At 44.8% G+C, this 20,592-nt stretch overlaps 2 protein-coding genes across 11 annotated transcripts in view; one reads left to right on the top strand and one right to left on the bottom strand.

The window, feature by feature from the left end:
* The window catches only part of KMT2E (lysine methyltransferase 2E (inactive)), a 54,926-nt gene extending 45,664 nt beyond the window's left edge, over nt 1-9,262 (top strand). For 2 of the 4 annotated variants that reach the window (XM_039723692.1, XM_039723691.1), the window contains 6 exons: nt 494-1,057; nt 3,777-4,078; nt 5,627-5,715; nt 5,817-5,930; nt 6,086-6,177; nt 6,988-8,502. In XM_039723692.1, the coding sequence (XP_039579626.1) occupies nt 494-1,057; nt 3,777-4,078; nt 5,627-5,715; nt 5,817-5,930; nt 6,086-6,177; nt 6,988-8,502 (2,676 nt within the window). Of the gene's footprint in view, nt 1-493; nt 1,058-3,776; nt 4,079-5,626; nt 5,716-5,816; nt 5,931-6,085; nt 6,178-6,987 lie in introns of all 4 variants that reach the window. The other 2 variants (XM_039723690.1, XM_039723693.1) reach the window with 2 other exon arrangements.
* A 1,655-nt stretch (nt 9,263-10,917) lies between these two features.
* Nucleotides 10,918-20,592, bottom strand: part of SRPK2 (SRSF protein kinase 2) — a 129,306-nt gene continuing 119,631 nt past the window's right edge. For 5 of the 7 annotated variants that reach the window (XM_039723716.1, XM_039723721.1, XM_039723719.1 and 2 more), the window contains 3 exons: nt 20,195-20,264; nt 19,386-19,478; nt 10,918-12,578 (listed from right to left, as the gene is read on the bottom strand). In XM_039723716.1, coding sequence (XP_039579650.1) covers nt 12,394-12,578; nt 19,386-19,478; nt 20,195-20,264 — 348 coding nt within the window. In that variant the 3' untranslated portion in view covers nt 10,918-12,393. Of the gene's footprint in view, nt 12,579-18,864; nt 18,958-19,385; nt 19,479-19,938; nt 20,036-20,194; nt 20,265-20,592 lie in introns of all 7 variants that reach the window. The other 2 variants (XR_005629218.1, XM_039723718.1) reach the window with 2 other exon arrangements.

Below are 20,592 nucleotides of genomic sequence, written 5' to 3' on the forward strand. Positions count from 1 at the left end.
GATTAGTGGAAGAGCAAGTGCTGTTGGAATATGCCTGGGTATTCCCAGCCTGCAGGGGGCATGTGTCCTGCCATGGAGCTTCATCCTGAAATTCAGAAGCGTCTTGGAAAGACTTCTCCTTCCTTCTCCTGCTTTGAAATAGGTGTTTTGACACTGAGGAGGTTTGCTTTTATGTGCAAAGTGCTTTCTGGCTTCCTGGCCTGGGACTTGCTCCTTTTGAAGCTCCTCCCCTTCCTCTGCCAGTCATAAATAAAACCTGGCACTTAATGTTTATTTTTACTTTGGATAACGTACATTTTATTAAAATGCTTTAACATAATACATGGAAATAGTAGAACTAAGAGTCTGGCTGTAGAATTTTCTTAAAAATTGATAAATTCATGGTACTGGAAGGCCTTTAATCCCACTTAAAGGCACATCTGAATGTCAAATAGGTTTGATGGAGTGTGAAGAAATAGTTACATGTTTTTTCTTCATGCATTTCTTCATGCAGGGTTATGACAGAGCATCGATTCTAGCACTGAATTCTTTCAGAAATTCCAACCTGACAGAAATGGGCCTGCAAGAAATAAAGACTATTGGATATTCTAGTCCAAGGAATAGGACTGATGTCACACGGCAGTGCACTGGAGAAATGGAATCTGTATCAGACCTCCAGCTGGGACTCGAAGTAATTGAGCAAAGTGCACTGCATAAAAACCTGGAAGCCCCCACACATGATAGGACTGATTCAAACAGCCAATTAGAAACTGCTCATTGTGGACGGGGCACAATTTATTCTTCCTGGGTCAAAAGCCCTGACAGGACAGGTGTAAATTTCTCAATGAATTCTAATTTGAGGGACTTGACCCCTTCACATCAGTTGGAGGTAGGAGGTGGATTCAGAATAAACGAGTCAAAGTGCCTGATTCAAGATGATGCAAGAGGCATGTTCATGGAAGCATCTGTGTTTTGTACTTCAGAAGATGGAATTGCACCTGGCTTTGGAAGGACTGTCAATAACGACAGTTTGATGGATGGAAATTGCACACCCCAGAACCCTCCACAAAAGAAAAAGGTTATACATTTAAGAATCATTTGGTCTGTCTTCCATTGTCTGCTAATGATATTTCTATAACAGAAAGAACCCCAATGTAATAAAAACCTTCTGATAGCTCATATTTGCATACTACATAGCAGGCATTCAGGAGAAGTAATGAAGGGCAAAGAGCAAAGCTGCATAAAACTATTAGTAAATTTATTTTTTGACATAAAATATACAAATTCTATTTTATATGAGTTTTAAATGAATTGCCAAATAAATAATTGCTTTTCAGGTTTGAAAATGGTTGCTTATGCCACCTGGTGTTACAGTATTCTGTTATACAGAATATATTCCAGCATCATAGAGACCACATGCTGTGAACAGCTGTTCCTGCAAGAAGTTGCAAGAATTATGCTACTCAGACTTGAAAGTTAAAACTGCATGGAAATCCTTAGTTCCAAGAAATATTTTTCTTGGCTTAATTTTTTTTTGTTTGTTTGAAAAATAATCACAATCTAAATCAGCTACTCTCATGAAACTGTTGTTGTAGATAAGTGATGTTGTCATGGGTAACTCGAACCAGGACTGAAGTTACCTTGTGCAGTTACTTGGACTGCATTGTACTGCCAGGTTCACTCCCTTTGCAGAAAGAGTGACAGAGATGAAAGGCAGTGGTCTGCAGTGCACCAGCTTGCCTGTTCTGTCTCATCACAGACTCTAGTAATCTTTCTTGTTTGAAATGTGTGATTTATTTTCTTTACACAAATAGTGATGAGGAGGGTGGGGTTTGCTGCATGTGTACATGCCTGGACAGTGGGGTTTGGGGTTTTTTGGTCACATTGCAGCCCCTTGGTCTTCCTTCAGTAGTTCTTCATCAGAACTGGATTTTTGTTTACTTGCCTTCAAGCTGAGACATAAATGGAGCAATATTGTAGGAGGATCTTACCTGGTCACAGCCCCGAGAATTTGATACATTGTGTGTTACTGTAGCCCTGCTATTTTGCAAACCAAAAAGAAAACCTAGGCCAAAATTCCTAAAATTGGACAGTCTGCTTTTTCTGAAGGCTGAATTAGTCCTCACAAATCCCAGCAGCAGTGAGTACTTCAGTAACCCTCCCCACATCCCGTGCTGGCAAGGATGGTTCCAGGTTGTTACTGCTGAGAGCTTATGCTACACTAATGCTCCAGTAAAAAAAGGTGTGGCTGCCCCCTGACAACCCCCAGTCCCAGGATTCCTTCTAAAAGTCTCAGTTTGAAGAAACAACCAGAGCAAATTGCATCTGTACCCCTGAAAGAGAAGGGGCTTAGGATTTCTGAGGACACACAAAAATTTGAAACCTTAGACACTATAAAAGAGGTGGTGGAGTGTATCCCAGCTAAGGTGAAAGGTGAGGATTCGGGAATTTTGTAGGAGACTCATAAAAGCCTTTTCCCTAGGGTCATGTAAGACAGCAGTATTCTTAGGGAGGTCTTTGTAGGATCTTTTTGCATATTTCTGTGGACATTTGCTCCTGTTTTCTCTTACTATTGCACAAGTCCTTTATCAATACAGACCTGTACATTGTGGTCACACTGTTTGGGTTTCTTAACATTTAAGCTTTAAAGCAGTATTCTTTAGGAGGTCCCTGTTACATGATGTGGAAATAATAGAAAATTGTTTGAAAGTGAGATCAGTTCTTAACCTGAACTTTTTAATCCAAAGTCCAGTTTCACTGTTTTTACCCTGACATATGGATGGGTCTCTCAATAGATCTGTTTGAAAGCAAACAAACAAAACCCCTTAGGAGTGGAAACAGCAGCTGCTTTGGTTTTTCTCTCTATGTAGAAATGGATGTCCAGTTTTATTGAGGATTAAGCCAGTTAAATGTTAAATTTTTTTCATTATTGCTCTTTAGTTTGTTGGTTTGGATGCTGTATGGTTCAGAGCAGGATGCTGATAACTAGAAGATTAATTTTTACCAAACTACTGTAGCTACTGAAGGTCAATATTTCAGCTTTCTACTTCAACTCTTGAAGATTCATGGTGAAAATGTTTGAGCATGTATTTTTTTCACTGAAGGCAATTTAGTAACCACCAAATTTGGTTTCTGTTGTGTGGAACTTCGGTGTAGTGATTTTATATACATAATACATGAAATAAGAACCACATGTCATTCTTTTTAGAAATAGCATTAGCTTAAAAATATGTTCTTAATCAGTCTGTCTTAAAGGGCAGTAAAGACAAATTCAAAATAAACTGGGAAAAGTAAGTTGCAAATTCAGGTTGTTAAAAAAAGGCACGAAAAGCTTAGAGAATCCTTTGATATATGAAGCAGAAGGGTAGTGGGTTCTCATGCAAGGGAGTCAGTCTGAGACCTGGATGTGACATCTCTTGAAATGAGCTTTGCTGGATCAGTGTAATAGTAAAATTCTGGAGTTCCAGGAGAAACTGTGCAGCCAACAGAAAGACTTCAGCAGTGGACCTTTTGCTGATGTGTGTCATCTGCTTCTTCTCTGAGGCAGAACACATAATGCTTCTCTTGGCAGAAGCATTTTTTTAACATCACCTGTACAGTTGGTAGTAGCTCAGTACATTGTAAATTCCACGGCAGCTGTGATGAAATATCTTCCATTAATTTCTGTCCTTTTCTTTTTTGAACCTATTACATGGTACATATTACTGAAATGTAGTGCATTTAATAGAAACTCTGAGAAAGAAAATGGGTAAAACTTCCTTTCTAATGTTTGTTTATGGGTTGTTTTTCCTCCTCAGGTGTCCTTGTTAGAATACCGTAAGAGGCAGCGTGAAGCTCGAAAAAGTGGCTCAAAGACAGAGAGCTTCCCCCTGGTCACTGTATCTCCTCATGCTGCTGGTGCAGGAAATACAAGCAGTAATAATGGTGCTAGTGATGGGTATAACAACAGTGGTGAAAATGGGGAGCAAACTGATAACACTGCAAGCCTGCCTTTACCACTGCCAGCTACTGTTTATAATGCAGCTCCAGAAGACACTGGCAACAACTGTGCAGTTAAGGAATCTTCCTCCAGTGAGAAGAGTGAACCAGAAGTTCAGTGGTAAGCCACAAAACTACAGGATTTAAGTTTGGAAGAATTATTTATATGAATCAAAGTCTTTGGTATTTGAAATCTGTTTTTGATTAAGGCTGCTGTTGCAGATTACTGACTGGAAGCTCTTCTTCCAGTTTAGTGGAGAGTTGTCTTATCTTTTGTCTCAAAAATGCAGCAGACACCTCATAATGATTGGATTACATGAAGAATTACCCAGAAGATATTTCTTAAATTGCTTCAGTTCTGCTTTTTGATCTTCTAATGGCAAAATATGTATTGGTTTGAGCATTTGTGTCCTTCCACTGCTTTGTCTGTGAGATGAAGAGAATTTTTCTTGTTAATTCTCAAAACCTTTCCAAAAGTACTGTAGGGCATAAGGTGCAACAGGAGAAGAAGCTATGCTGATTAGCAAAGACTTCTGGAAGACCTTAGGAGGTCTGGTTCTCAGTCATGGCTGGAATGTGTGTGGGATGTTTGCTGTTGCTTCATTGCCCTGTGCAGGGCTGAATGCAGCCTGGCCAGCAGCTCCTGCTCAGGTGGGAGCATGTGGTGACACAGCATTGTTGTGTTTGCTCAGTGGTTCCCTTGTTTGCAGACCATACAGGCAGTGTGTGCAATGCCAGATACTCCAAACAATCCCAGATCCTGAGGAGAGGTGGAGTGTGGATGGAGAGAAGATAGAGTGACTTCAGTCTGTGTAAAACACTGCACAAATTTTTCACTGAGTTTTGGTAGCTTTAAAATAGATGGTCAACTGTGGTGACACTGTCTCCAAAACATTAGTAGTGCAGAATAAATCCTCCTGATGTTCTTCACACTGTAGTGATGGCCTTACTGTAGTGAGGATGAACCATGGGCTTAGCAGTTGAACATCCTTCCACTCAAATGCTCCAACTACTCCAGAAAGGAACATATTGTAAAGCCAGTTGATGGGAGAACATAAGTGCAGTCTCCAGTGTTCCACTGAAAAGTGTCTGTTCAGTTCACTGTCCAGAAGCTACTGCCCTAAATTGTGGAAACAGGCTAAACAGGAAGAATTTACTACTTAAATTTTGCAGTAACCCTGCAGAGCAGCACCTAAACTTACTCCAGTGCAGCAGTACTGTGCAGTGATGCCATACATCCTTGCCAGAAAGGTACACAGTTCTGTGGAGCACTGTCACTGTCACACAGATTCTTAACAACAAACAAGATGACTGACTCCAGTTCTGGAAGAGAGTTTTCTGCAAATTGAGACCATGAACCAGTAACTGTGACCTTTATTTTTTTTACTTTTCAGTTTAGACAAAGAAAAACTCATAGATCTACAGATACTTCTTTAATAAGAGGAAATGCCGTTTTTAAATGTAACATGGTTGCAGGATGTATTTAAAGTGGGAGAAGATAGATACAAACCACTTAAGTAATAATATTCCTTATGCACAACCAGTCATTTGGTTGTTACATGCAGCCAACACTGTAGACTTTCTCTGCCTAGGTATTTGCATATACATTGTCCTGAATTTGGATCATGGGAGGTGGGAGTATATCACCTAAAATGGCCTTCTCTTGCAGGACTGCATCAACCTCTGTGGAACAAGTGAGAGAACGAAGTTATCAGAGAGCTTTACTTCTCAGTGATCATAGGAAAGACAAGGACAGTGGTGAGTTGATTTATTGTTTTGAAGATACATAATTCTAACCAGTTCCCCCGTGGTAATCTGTATTAATTCTAATATTGTGTTTGGGTCTGCTTCATCTGTAGGGGGAGAATCACCTTGTAGGCCATGCTCACCGTCTCATGTTCAGTCTCCATCTCATTCAAATCTCATTTCCCAGTTGCAGCTTAAGGTCCCTTCTTTCACTGAAATTACAGAAGGTCAGTAAGCAGATGACCTTGTATGACACTTGACATATTCAATGGTCTAACAACAGCTTTAATAGCTCTTTTAAAGTCAAATATAAAGTGCTTTGTGATTTCTGCAAAAGATTTATTTTCCCACTTTGATATTTATCTCTGCTTTATTTCTGTAGAACCTGATTCTGAAAATCCAGAGCCAACTTCTGAATGTCCGTCCCCAGATACTTCACAAAGGACTTGTAAGAGTCCATCAAAAGCAAGCAAGGTAATGCAAGGTGTTTGCACAACGCATAGGAGTAGCTCCATCCATCTCTGATTTACCTTTAAAAATGTTAATTGTAGCATTTACTACTTTGGTGACACACACACATGTTCATCTATCTGTGCAGTAATTTAACATAGGTAGACATTTGCAAGAATATTTGTCTGTATACACTAAAAAGTGGGTTTATATGCTGTGCTTTCAGTAGGTGTACATGTTTATGGATGAGAGAAGAGATTGTATCTGTGTTGTTGTGAGGTGTGAATGCTGCAGAACTGGCACTCGGAACCAACAGCAGTGATGTCACTTACCCATAACAGGAGGTTGCATTGTTGACAGTTGGGGCTCTGATAATGTGGAGAAGGATGTTGAGTATTGAAGTGATTCAGGTTGTCATATTTAGTCTGTTTGCTTTCACTGCCCCAGCTTTAAAACATTATGTCACTCTAAAAATTGCTTTATTCCTGTAAGTGGTCTTCTCTGGAATTACTTCTTTCAGATTCAGAAAGCTAAAACTTGTAACAAACAGTGGATTCAGAGTTCGACCTAATGGATCATATTTCTGTTACAGCTTTAAAATACACTTTAGTAGTCTTTGACTTGGAAGAATTATTGATATATACTTGATAAAAATAGTACCTTCTCAAGCTTACTCTGTTACCGATGTTTTTCTCACACCATATATATATCCTGCACCTCAGCACTTCTTTTCGCAGTCTGAGGAGAGTGTTCTGAGATGTTCTTTTTTGTTTATTGCATGCATGGTTGAGTATTTTGGACATTGGGCACTGACTGTCTTTCTTTCCATTCCAGCCCTCTTCACCGAGTCCTGTAGTTTCAGCACAGCCTCTTGGGAAAACACCCACAAAACCAGATTCGCACTGGGAAACTGCAGCTGCTGCACCTGAGACTGAATGTGCGAATCATCCCAAACCTGAGCTGCAGCAGAAACAGCCGACAAACAACGTCCAAGCACTTTCAAAGAATCATCCATCTCAGTCACATCCGCGCAGCTCTGCTGAGCAACTTTCACATTCACAGAAGTTGCCTTCTGCACCTTTGAAGCTGCATTGCCCCCCCTCGCCTCACGTAGAAAATCCCCCCAAGTCTTCTACCCCTCACGCGCCTGTGCAGCACGGTTACCTTTCACCAAAGCCTCACTCACAGCAGCTGGGATCTCCATACAGACCTCATCACCCACAGTCACCTCAAGTTGGAACGCCCCAGAGGGAAACACACAGGAACTTCTACCCGGCGGCACCGACCCTCCAGCCCAGTAATCAGGCGCAGGCGAGCGGCCCCCTCTTCACTCAGACAACATCAGGACAATCTTCAGCTTCCTACAGCCAGTTCAACCAACAAAATTTGAACAGCAGTGCGCCACCTCCCCCACCCCCTCCACCCCCTTCTTCCACTTACTATCAAAGCCAGCAGCCCTCTGGAAACTTCCAGAGCTACAGCCAGCTGAAGGGCAGCATACCCCAACAGACTGTGTTTTCATCTGGACCAAATCAAGCACTTCCTGGCACTGCGGGTCAGCAAACGGTGCCAGGGCACCACGTAGCTGCAGGGCATTTTTTGTCCTCTCAGAACCCCAGTATTCATCACCAGGCGTCGGCATCTGCTGCTCCTCCTCCTCCTCCACCACCACCTGCTCCAGGACCCCACCTTGTCCAGCAGCAAAGTACTCATCAGCAGCACTCTGTAGCACATGTTGTTGGTCCAGTTCATGCCATGGCAGTGGCTCCTGGATCACACATCCATTCTCAAGCTGCTGGTCACCATTTGCCACCGCCACCTCCGCCACCAGGTCCTCTCCCCCACCACCAAGCTCCCCATCCTTCCACGGGACACCAAGGTTTGCAAGCACAACACCAGCACGTTGTAAACTCGGCACCGCCTCCCCCGCCGCCCCCTCCCTCCAACGTTCTGGGCTCGGGGCACCACCCCTCATCAGCACAGGGCTTACACCACCCATCCCATCAAGGACCCCCCCATTTCCCTTCCAGCGCTCACACGAGCGTCTCCTCCTACTCCTCGCAAGCCCCGCATCACACAACGCTGGGACCTGGACCTCAGCATCAGCCTGCTGGCACAGGACCTCACTGCCCACTGCCTGGTCAGGGTCCTCACATCCAGCCTCAAGGACCAAACAGTATTGCAACACCCACTGCTTCCGGCTTCTGCCCTCACCCCGGCTCCGTGCCCCTTCCCCACGGAGTGCAGGGGCAGCAGCAGGCCTCGCCCGTGCCAGGACAGATCCCCATTCACAGAGCACAGGTGCCACCCACCTTTCAGAACAATTACCATGGGTCAGGGTGGCATTAAAACAGATCCCTTTAGTTATAAACATTTTTAAAATGTTCTGTAATATAAACTGTGTATATTTAATATGTACCTATTCAGGGTACTTTTTAAAGCTTGTACATGATACTTTGTATAAAAGCAAACACCAGTGCTCTTCCATTGTATCCTTTCCATTTTTTGCTTTTTAAAATTCCTGAAAACGTGCTGTTAAGCCAGTATTAGGTATTTCTTTTTATTTTGTAAGTGGACATTCCAGCTGTTTTTTCTGGCAGTAGGTTTGATGCTGCATAATGTTTAAAATTTTATTGTTGCAGTTAAATTCATTTAGTGAAAGTTTTCTATATTACTTTTATACATATGTAATTAAATAAGTACACAGGCTAAGTGATGGCACTAACAACTTTTTTTTTCCATTTTCTGTCAACAGTTTTTTGTGTGCATAGAGATAGGAAACAATGCAATACAGATTTTTATAGTTTTGGTGTGGACATGGCTTTTTGTTTCATCAGTTATTTGCAGAAATTGTAATTTAATGTATAGACTGTTTCTAATGTCTCGGATGAGTGCTGTAAATACTGTATTTCTTTCGCTTGTAAAGTTGCTTAAAGCTTCTTTCATTTGATATAGTATTGTATATAATAAGTCTTTTGCAAAAAAAAGTGTGATCTTTGTGAAAGTAGTACAGTATATGATCTTTAATTTTTTTTTAATATACTGTCACATTGCAGCACTGGTTGGGCATTTTAATTCATGTTAATAAATCACAATTATGTCAGTTTTACCTGCTTGTCCTGGAAGGGTGCTATATCAGCAGGAACGTGGCCTTAAGTCTCTGATTCCCCTGCTCCCTGTGAGGCTCCTCACTTCTCTGCAGTTTCCAGCTGTGGCTTCACTGCTGTAGCACAGACAGATGTGGAACAGGCTCGAGGAGGAGATTTATCCCCTGCTCCCTTCAGAGGCTGAGGAATAATCCCCAAGCGCAGCAGAGCCCTGGGTCAGTTTCCCAAGAGGGTCAGCAGGGGCCCTGAGGGCGTTTTGATGCTGGAGGTGACCCTGGTTACAGAGCAGGGAAGCAGTGGGTGGTGCTGCAGTGGGTACAGAATGTTACAAACCGTGTAGCAGTGTGGGGTTTCCTAAGGGAAGGGATTTATTCCTGCTGCTGCTGCAAGTGGCAGCTGAGGTGGTGCCCTTGTGCTCATCTGCAGTTACTCTGCCACGGGTGAGGCCGTGCTTCCATGCCAGCAGGAGCTGCTCTCAGTCCTGCTCACACCACAGGATGGTGCTCAATGGCTCCACCTCAGACCACGGAGAACCCCTGCGTGAGGAACGCTGAAACGGCATGGCAGGGAAAGTGGCTCCTACCCACTGAAATAAAATGGTAATTCTCCTTAACATGTAATAAAAAAGGGGGCCGCTTTAAAATCGAATTTGCATCTATACTATGGAAGAATCTTGCTAGTTAAAACCATACACTATAAATGCTTTCCTGAACACCTGCTGGCTCTGCAGCACGCACACTGGAGGTCACATTTTACACTAGCATGTGTAGTGTAGGACAGCATGAGGCTATCAAAACCAGCAAAAAACCCAACCCACCCTCTGTGCAGTTGCTCAGACACTGATTCTGATGTGCACCATCCTGTCTAGCCCAGCATTCAGATCTGGCTGTCTGCCCCTCTTCCATACCTCCAGGAAGTGACAGAATCATTTCAAATACAAGCAAACACTGAATACCCAACTGTGCTTGGCACGGTCTTGGTGCAGTAGAGGGAGCTGCTGCACCGGAGAGCAGAACAGGACAGGCCTGGGCAGGGCTGCCCAGTGCTGCTGCAGCACCAAGGCCGGGCAGAGGGCAGAGCTGTGCCAGCCCGGGGCTGCCCCTGGCACTTCACTCCAGTGCCAGCATTTCCTGTCTATTCAAGAACACATTTGTAACCAGTTGCAGCAACCAGGCGCTACAGAGCCGGGCTGGGTGTGAAGCTGAACGCAATTTTTACCTCTTGAGTCCATTGTGGCATCGTCCTTCAGAGCAGCGTTGTCCGTGCAGCCACTACAAGCAGCTCCAGCTGAGGTGAAGCACACGGTTCTGAGCCGGCTGCCGTGGGGGCTCGGCCCTGGCCAGGCTGCCCAGCCCAGAGCTCCGCCCTGCGGCTGCCCCGGCCCTCGGCACGGGACAATCGTTCCCTTGGCTACAGGACTTGCTACGGAACTGCTGGTGGGATACGGAACTGCTGGTAGGAAAGACGCTTTTTTTTGGTCACATTTCACCCAGCAAACCACTCCCACCCAGCCCCGCCTGCCACAGGGCCCGTGGGGATGTGCTCCGTAAATGAACATGGGAAGCTCCCTTTCTCTGGCCAGCCCCCACCGCCCACCCCTCAGCGACCCCACAGCTGAGTCGTGGCTAGGCAAAGATTCCAATGACCAGCAACACTGTCTGAAAAAACAAAACACTTTAATTAGACAACTGCAAGCACCTCAAACAACTGGTTATTGTTACAGCATGGGGCTATCTTCTCACAATCTAGTTATTGCAAAGGCATGTGAATAAATTTTATATGGACAAAGTCAAGAAAAAAGTGGCACTGTAGTTACATGAAGATCAGGAGTAAGCTTACATTCATCCCACTGACTTCTAAAAGAGGCCCAAACACACCTCCGTACTGTACATTCTAAAATCTGTATTGCCTATAAGCTTCAGCCTATGCAGCTTTTTTTCCTAGGAAACACATAATTGTTGCGTGCAACTTACAATGGGCAGTCGATGTCTACGGATGGGAAAGAATAAAGCTAGTGCAATTTGTTTTAGAAACATGTAAAGCTATGAATGGAATGAGCATGATCTTGCTTCTTGGATTATTTTACCCACTGCACTGTAAATATCTGCAGCTACATCCTTCCTTAACTGATGCCAAGCACACACTTTTATTATAAAAGATCAGTAATTCTACACAGAGAGTGGTTCTCATGCTCTACTTTTAATTTTTTTTCTTTTTCTTAAGGTATAGTACAACTTACAGTGCTTATAAAAAGGCAACACCATATGGTACCATGTCTTCACTATCACATTGTAAGGGAAATTGCTATTTTTCTTTTCTTAAAAGCACTTAAAATAGGCAAAAGTTCTAAAAGGGAGTGCTAAATGATAATGCATACTTTATTAGAAAGAAGTCTAGCCTTCCTTTAAAGTGCCATTTGGGGAATGAAATCCTGTAAACCAGAGCCACTTTGTTTAAAACCCAATGAACAGGAACTGCTACAGAATAGAAAGTTTACACAATTCCTTAAAGCAGTTTAAAGTCCACTACATGCAATTGGTTTGCTATAAAGCTCTCTAAAACTTAGTCGCTTTACTCTGAAATTGAGTCCCCAGTCCCATATTTAAATGGAAATAAACATTTACAGGGTGCATTTACATACACTATAATACAAGAATGACATCCCTTTGCCAGAAGATAAAATTGTACAATTCCTTGCCGTAACTCAGTTCTGACTTGATAAATTTCTTACACTCGTAAATTATATAATATGCATCAGCTAAAATATTTTTTTTTTCATAAATAGTTACAAAACTTGCCAAAACACATGGGGGGAAGTTTCTTTTGTTCAAAAATCTGACATCTGAATGTCACACAACACAAGAAACAATGCTTAAAGACACGTTAAGTGTTTTCTGAAGAAAGTGGGTGAGTAAACTACTAGCTGAGGACAAAAAGACTACCCTTCCCCAAGAACACAGTGCACAAAAAGCAAAATGTCAAACAGTACCTCAAGCAAAATAAAGGTCTGAGGATTGAAGCCAGCTCACGTGTGATCCTGCTAAAGATTTTGTGACAGTCACCATTTAGGTCCAACGCATTGGAAAGTGGTTGCTGGCTTTTTTTTTTTTTTTCCTACAGCTGGAAGATTCTGCTAAGAATTCAGCCATGGATGCCTAAGGCATTCTCCAGCTGAAGCACGTTTTTCTGGGACCATTTCTAGCATGGGGATCAGGAAATCTGTAAACTGTGCAGCATCTTCATGAGGCCAACCATACTTCTCCACAAGCACATCAAAAAGACTCCAAGGTTTCAACTTGGTAATGTGTCGGAGTTCTCCTGCAACAGAAATATTGATGGCATTAGAAAAACACCTTGTTATTCATGTCAGTGACTCATCCCTGTTTGGTTTCTCTCCCACTCTGCATTCACAGCACCTTGGCCGGGCAGGGAGTCACTGTTTAGGAAGGGCAGTGCACACCAAGCTGGCTCGAGGTCCTCAGAGGAGATGAGTATGTTCCATGTCCAAGCCAAAAACTGTTCTACAGCCATGAGTACCTTACACCTGGACTCCACTGAGGCTTCCTGCTGCCTTCACTCTCCTGTGCACACAGGCACTCGTTCACACTCATGCTCCCACCATGGCCAGACCACTGCAGGCCTCTCCTGCAATCTGCCAAGGAACCCGAATTTCACAGAATCTGCTCCAATCCCAAGACGGAGGTTTCAGAAACACAGGTCCTTCCTTGCCTGCCCATGTGGCATTTGCCAGCAATGCAGCAGAGCTCTGATTCACTCCTAACCAAGCCAAGCTGAGTCTGGTGCTCCAGAGATTCTGCTCCATGTCCCAGGCAAACTCCCCCAGATAGCCTGGTCTGAGTCCCTGAGAGGGAAGCATCTGCTGCTGCCCAGGGCTCTTTCATCCAATCACCAACAAAAATGGTGGCAGCAGCTGCAGGACTGGAGTTCCTTTCAAGAGGGACCAGGACTTCTGCCAAGCTGAACGTGTCCCAGACCAAAAGGAAGGAGGTGAGAACCATTCAGCCATTCAAACCAGCAGCACTATGCAGCTCTGTCCATGGGTCATCCAGCATGACGGGGAAGACTCTTCAGGTTCCTGCTCCTCCACTGCGAAGGAATGAGGCCCAAAGCCATGAGATGTGCCATGAGGTACGTGGTAAAGGGACTACTGTGAGCATGAGAGGGACGAGCAGCTGTCAGGCCAAATGACCCTCACTGCTGCCATCAGCAGGGAGCGACACTGAGGTGTCACCTTGTACCATGGCCTTTGCAATCCAGGCTCTCAATATCCCCCATTTACATGTGGTGGGGCTGCCCCCTCACCATTCACGACAGCAGTAACAGAATTTCACTACAGTCACACCTCCACTTCTCCCGAAAGTGTGACTCTCACATGGGACATCCTCCTTGGAGGATGAGAACAGGACCCCACCTTGCAGGCAAGTCAACGGGCTTGCTCCTCTCCTCCCCAAAGCAGGGACATCTCTTTGGTAACATCTGGCTTCTGACTGTGTCAGACTACAGCCAGGAACTTACACTCTGCAGAGCAGTGCAATTACACTCTAGATCCAGTGCATTTATCACCAACAATCTAATGAATCTATGGCCTCTTGCTGCAACAAACTACACTAGCCATGAATCTGTGTATGTGAAAGTTCTTACTGAATGTGACCAGAATTAAGAGCGCCTGATCTGTTCTAGTCAGTAACTAAACCCTGCCACACCCAGCCCCTCTGATCTCTGGGGACCAGCTGAAACAAGGGCAGCTGTTTTCTGCCGAATTTCTGAACTCAATGCAACCCATTTAGAGCATGTGTATGTGCCAGACAGTCTCCACTGGACACTGCAAGAAACACATGAGAGCACTTGAGAGAGCCTCTGCACTGAGGAGAGTGCTGGGGTCTCACCAACACTGGAGGCTTCACAGGCTCACTTCACCACGTGGGATGGGGCATCCAGGCCACACTACTTGTAGCCCAGTGGTTTGTCAGTGTGGTGCTTGTCCCTGGCTGTAACCTACTGCCCATAAAACGCCATCTGACACCAGCTCACAGGCCAGAGCTTCTGCACATCCCTGTGGCTAGGCAAGTTCCAGGGCAGGAGAAGTAACCCCTGTCCATCCAACTGCCCCAGAGGCTGAACATCTCCATGCAATGCATTACAAGCCCCCAAGGCTCAGCAGGCCCTGTTTCTGCTGCCTCAGCCCTCAGCAGCAGGTTCTAGGCACAGTGCAGTCCCTGAAAAAGCAGCTTTCAAGCTGCTGTCACAAAGTGCCACGAGAGCAAGCACGCAGACAATCCATGATGCAGACAATCCATGACCCACGAGCTAGGAACAGGAATGGAGGTGTGCTGGGAAGGCTGGCAGAGCCCGGGCTGGGTGGGAGCACTCAGTGCAAGCACCCACAGACACAGAGGGGCCCTGCTCTGGGCCACAGCTGCCCCACACAGCAGGAAGGACAGCACACCTCGCAGCAGCACGCTCATTTCCAGCCTCACTCTCAGCCCTTTAAATCTCTGTGCAACCCTGAAAGTGAACTGCTGAAAATTTACCTTCTGGAAGGTTTCCAAAAGAGTGTATTGGTGACTGCTTACAAGAACAGGTAGTGAATTATGTAACAGGAATGCATGAACGCAAATTACTGCCAAAAAGTGACAGAAAAATGACTTGTTACTGACTGCCAGCAAAAAATTACTCGGAAAAAAATAATGTCCATGCTCCCAGCATTCACTGCAAGGGCTGCTGTAATCATGTACCAAATAAGGCTTAGCTCTGAGGGAGGGTGGGTGTGTGTTCCCATCCACTGCCTGCTCCCATCCCAGCACTGTCCTCATTTTTGCACTCTCATTTTGTCATTTCCAGCATCTTTCCTCTCTCAGATCTGATAAGGTAAGAGTGCACCATGAGGCTCCTGTGCCACTGTGGAAGGAGAGTTCTTGCTGTTGGAGTACTCCTCATTTTGTGAATGCCCATGCTAAGGCCAGCTCAATACTCAGCAATTTTTCTGCTAAGGAACAAACTCTTTTAGCGCTATGGCTGAAGTTTTCCACAAGAAATCCTGTGAAGATTGTGAAAGCACTTAAGACAGGATTCAGGAAAAAGTATCTGTGTGGGGGCCATGCTTAAACTAATGCTTCAGTTTCCAGTAAGGATCATGATGCTAACTATGGAAACAAAATAGGGTAAGTAAAAGACAATTAACACCACTTAAGTGGACACAAAGTCTTAGAAATAATTTCCATGTGGGCCCTTCTCATTTCCATCTAAAGCATGAGAAGAGCACAGGAAATGGAGGTGTCTGCCAAGACATATTTTCACCTAGTTCAAAATGTTTGTACCATGAAGCTGGAGGAGAGCAAGGCTGTACCTATATTTAAGACAGAAATTTAAAAAGCACAAGCCCCACCAGTCTGACACCATCTGTATTGAGGGCATTGGCATGAATTTTCAAAGAAGTGCTAAAAATGTAATACTGAGAACTTCCTCAGAGAAGCTGTTTATTTGGATTTTTGATAGTGAAGCACACAGGAGATAATCTGCAGAGGACAACAGAGTTGTCAGAACTGTAAAACTCCTGCTGCCAAAGCAGAGGCAGCAATGATCCCTCTGAAAAAGGAAATGTCAAGCCAGAAGGAAATTACTAAAAAAATTTTCTGAAGGACCAGGGGAGAAAAATGCTATTTAAAGCTGTCTCTGCTGACCGTAACACAAAAATCACAGAGCTAGTCTATAAAATTTGTCAAAGACAAATTTAAGATGTGTCACCAGGCAAGAGGAGGATGGATTACTGGACAGTAAGACATGGATGATGTGAAGAACTGGGGAAGCAGCAATGGGATATAATCTGCTGCTACACATCTAGGACAGGATCCCAAGAACTGATTCAAGGACTGGTGGTGCAGCGGGGGGAAGCGAGGAGCGTGGAGGGAGCCTCCTCCCTTCCAGGACACCACAGTGCTCTCTCTCATTGTTCAGCACCTGGCCAGCATCTTGCACAGGTTTAGCCCCCAAGGAAACAGGACTAGCAAATACCAGAAGAAAAACAGAAGGGACCAAGGTCTAGGAATAACAAAAGGATTTTTTTTTTTAAGACCAAAACATACTAATAATTTTTTTAAGGCCAAAACATATTAATAATTCTTACTGTCAAAACAGCTTCCATGAAGACACTGAAGAAATGGACTCCCTGGAGTCCTTTACTGGGCTCAGTCAAGATGAAACTCTATAGAAATATGTCAGCATTTGTGTTATAGTAGAAGAAGTAACTTAAAAATGCTTTTCCTCTTTCAAATGCACTCTCCTATTTGAATGTCTAAAACTGCTTCAGGCCATTATCGAGAAAGGACTTGATCCTCTAAAATCTAAGTTACTAGCATCCTTCTTTTTGTGCCTGGGACTTCAGTAGCACAACTCATGTTTGAAGCATCTCTCTGAGGTCAAACTTGCTCATGGACAGGAGCAAAACTCAAACTGATTTTCACCCAAGATGTTTTCAAAACAGGAGCTCAACAGCAAGATTTCTAAGCCCGCCCTTTGACCACAGCAAGAAATTCTCACAAGAGCCTCAGGCCTGTACCACGAGGCTTCAGATCTCCAGTGCTCAAGCCACAAGCAGATGAGTACAAAATGCAGCACCTTGCTGGCCATCTCTGAAGCCTACCTCTCATACCCTGCCAGCCCACCACACACAAATCCCAGCTGGGGACAGCAGAGGCTGGCAGTACTGGGGTGGCCAGGGAAAAGGAAAAGGGTGCCTGATGCAAAGAAAGATGCTCAAGGAAGCAGGACACTTGGCACCTCCAGTTCTGCTCCACAAAACATTTCAGCTTCCCCAGCCTGCAACAGTAGAATAACTGGTGTGATCTGAGAAATCAGCTTGGTTTGTTACTCCTTTGTCTTGCATTTGAGATTCTCTGATTTAAGCAGAAAGAGGTGGAATCCAAGTCTACTTCATCTTCCACAGCAAACTTGCACTTACATGTTATGTGGTTGGTAAACCAAGCCTTCAAGCCTATCCTAAATCCCACCCTGAGGATGCAAGAGGCACCCCCAGTGCCTCTGAGGAATGTCACTGAGGCTCAGGCCCTCGAGGACAACAGTGACACTCTGCAGTTGAAGATGCTCATGAAAGCACCAGAGACTCTCCTCACCACAGGAATTTTACAAACTGCCCTCTCCTGTGCTCTGCCAACACTGAGTAACTGCTAGGTCATTTTACAGTTCTATCACATCACTAGAAAATGCCAACCTGTCTGCTGTAAGGAATGGGAGATACACTCCAGCAGCTGTGTCGTGGTTTTGGTTTGTCTGGAGGTGCTGCAGGGTATCTTGTGCCCAGCCCTCTCACTGCTTTATGCATTTCCAGACCTGTGGAACTCGAGTTTGTGCATCTCAGTTCCCAGGAGCCTGTCTGAAGCCCGCTGACACAGGCCCTCTCTGTGCCTGCTGAGGCAGCCAGCTCCTGAAGCTCACTGCCTGCTGTGCAGGGAAACACTTGTTTTAAAGCCATCCTCTGCAGATTTCAGTGCCTTTCCCCCAGCTCTTGCATGGTGAGTGCTGGCAAACAGCAGCTCTCTCTTCAGCTTATCCACTGACTTCCTGATTACATAAACCTTACTCCACACTCAAAAGCCCCGGGCATTTCAGCCTCTCACAAAGGGCAGCTGCTCCCTCCTAGATCATCCCTGCTGCCCTTCTCTGCACTGCACTGCCATCAGCAGCCTCCTTAGGGACATGGAGGCACAGGAGTCCCTGCTGTAGCAGGAATATCCAGCACAGAGCAGGGTGAATCACTGGTTGTGTTCCCGAGCTCCAGAGCTGCCAGCTCAGCCCCCAGCCACTGACACCTCCCTGCAGCTGCTGGGCAGCCACGGGCAGGGCAACCCCAGCTCTGTCAGCAGCACAGTGCCCTCCCCAGCTGTGGCTGACAGCCCTGGATGCTCCTGACAGACCCTTGGCAGGGCAACCCCAGCTCTGCCAGCAGCACAGTGCCCTCCCCAGCTGTGGCTGACAGCCCTGGATGCTCCTGACAGACCCTGTCCCTCCACACAGCACGGGCTGTGACACAGCCAAGGGATGAACACACCTCAGGCATCACCCCTTTCCCCCATGAGTCAAAGCCCTGCCTTCAAGAGCAGCCTGGGCCAAGTTCCATCTGCTGTGCCTGCTCCCTGGCTGTGACAGCCACACTCAGCTCAGTGTCCACTGCCCAGGTATTCCCTCCCTGCCTCTGTCATTCCTCACCAGGAGCACCTGCTGGACCACTAGCCAGGATCCAAAGCTGCTGACAGATGATTTTTCACCACGTTACAAGCTATGCATCACTTGAGTGCTCACACTTACAGGAACATTAGACAACACATTCACACAGACACTTGTTAACATCCACACTTTGCTGAGCACATCCCCAAATGAATTTTAAATGAAATACTGAAATGAACACCTCAAATTGGGGCTTTTCCCAGAAAGCCAAGTTTAGATCACAGATCTTCTTTAGTAAGTGCTCTCCATTTAAATGGATCTATTTCTTCAGTACCCGTAAATGAACATATTCTCCTTTTGGATAGTATTATGCTTTAAATTAGTGTTGCATAAATACCGTTACCTTTTTTGGTGAAAAACTCCTTGGAATATTTCCCCAACATAGCGTATTTTCGAGGGATTTTTCCCAGCAGTTCAATGATCAATGCTATGTGGTCTGCATTGGAGAACATTGCCAGCAAAACAGAAACATACAACAGTTTAATCAGTACATTGCATGCACACACTAACACTGGCCCGGTACAGACAGAAATAGATTGATCCTGGTAAAAAACACACGTGCACACTGCTCACTCAGTGGCTCCTTTGGAAAGATGCTTTCAGCAAAACTTCCTTCTCAAAACAGCGAGTGTCAGCTGCCACAAGCAAGTTTTGCCATGTAATTTAAAATGTACCAATAGTTATTCTTCAAAACGTTTGGGTAAAAAAAAAACTGTCAGAGATTCCTGGGAATTTTGCTTTTCAAAATGAAAAATTTTGTTGTGTGATTTCAGGAAATGCTCCTCGCTGGGACATGATACAACCAGCAACAGCAATTCCACTTCTGTCTGCGTCACGGCACCTTTCAAAAAGAAGAGGTACTACCTCTGCGATTGAAGAATTCCCGAGAATATTTTCCAGATAGAGCAAAGTGCCTTGGGATATTGCCTAGCAGCTCTATGATGTGTGCTATGTGGTCTATGAGGGAGAGAAAAAAAGGATACGGGAGTGGAAGGGGCAGGGAAAGGATGGGATAAAAAAGAAGAGGAAAGAAACTGGAATTAGTAAAAAATCAGAAATAGTTTCAAATCAACAATGTTTGCAGCAAATCCATGCAGAGGTTTCCAGGATCAGCAGAGCTCTGGCATCATTAGTAGCATTTAGGAACAATGAATGATGCCCACATTACCACTGCAAAGAGCATTTACAAGCAAACAAGCATGAAAATGGACAGGTATACAGATGGAAGCAGGAGTTAACTCTGATTTAAAAAAAATAATTAGTAATTGCCTAATACAAATAAAAATACACAATATAAACATTATTCCAGTGTCACTCTTGTAAAGTGAATAATAGAATAAAGTTCAAATTTGCCGTTTCTTTTCTAAACTAAAATGTTGTTATTTTCAATCAGGTTTCCACACATATGCAATCTTACAAGAAGGGCAGTTTAATTCCTTCAGGCAGTTGTTAAGTAGATGAATATCTGCAGAAGGGTGTTTTTGCCCACCCACTGCTAGTGGTGGAACTTACAACTAAAAAGAAAAAAAATCATATTTATATTCTGAAAACAATGTGTATGAACAGTTCTACTCAAATACAAAACTTAAACTCCACTGTAAGCTCACTGGAAATTTAAGAGAAGGTGTACGAAAATATGAAGAAACTCTTACAATACCTCAAAAGAGTCATACCTTCATCCCTGGAATAGTCTTCACCAGAGTGTGGCTCAAACAAGTAATCTCCAGTCGCTAGCTCAAACGCCTACAAGGTAACAGACACAGTCATGGGGAGTGCAGAGCAACCCTCCCATCCATCGTCAGGTGTCAGCACAGCACCACAGCCCTCCCAGCAACCAGAGGCAACCCCAGCTCGAGGCCTGTCACTGCATCTGACACTGAGGAGCAGCCACTTACCTGGGGACAGCACTGCTGCAGAGCAGCAGCACCAAGCCAGGCTCTGCAGAGACCCCCACGCCCAGCCCACATCCCACCCAAAATCCAGCCCCACATCCCACCCTACATCCAGCCCCACATCCCACCCTACATCCAGCCCCACGTGCAGTCCTGGAGCTGGAGCGTGCCCACCCCCA

Source organism: Passer montanus, unplaced genomic scaffold (genome assembly GCF_014805655.1).
Source record: "Passer montanus isolate IOZ18808 unplaced genomic scaffold, ASM1480565v1 scaffold50, whole genome shotgun sequence".
Lineage (NCBI taxonomy): Eukaryota > Metazoa > Chordata > Aves > Passeriformes > Passeridae > Passer > Passer montanus.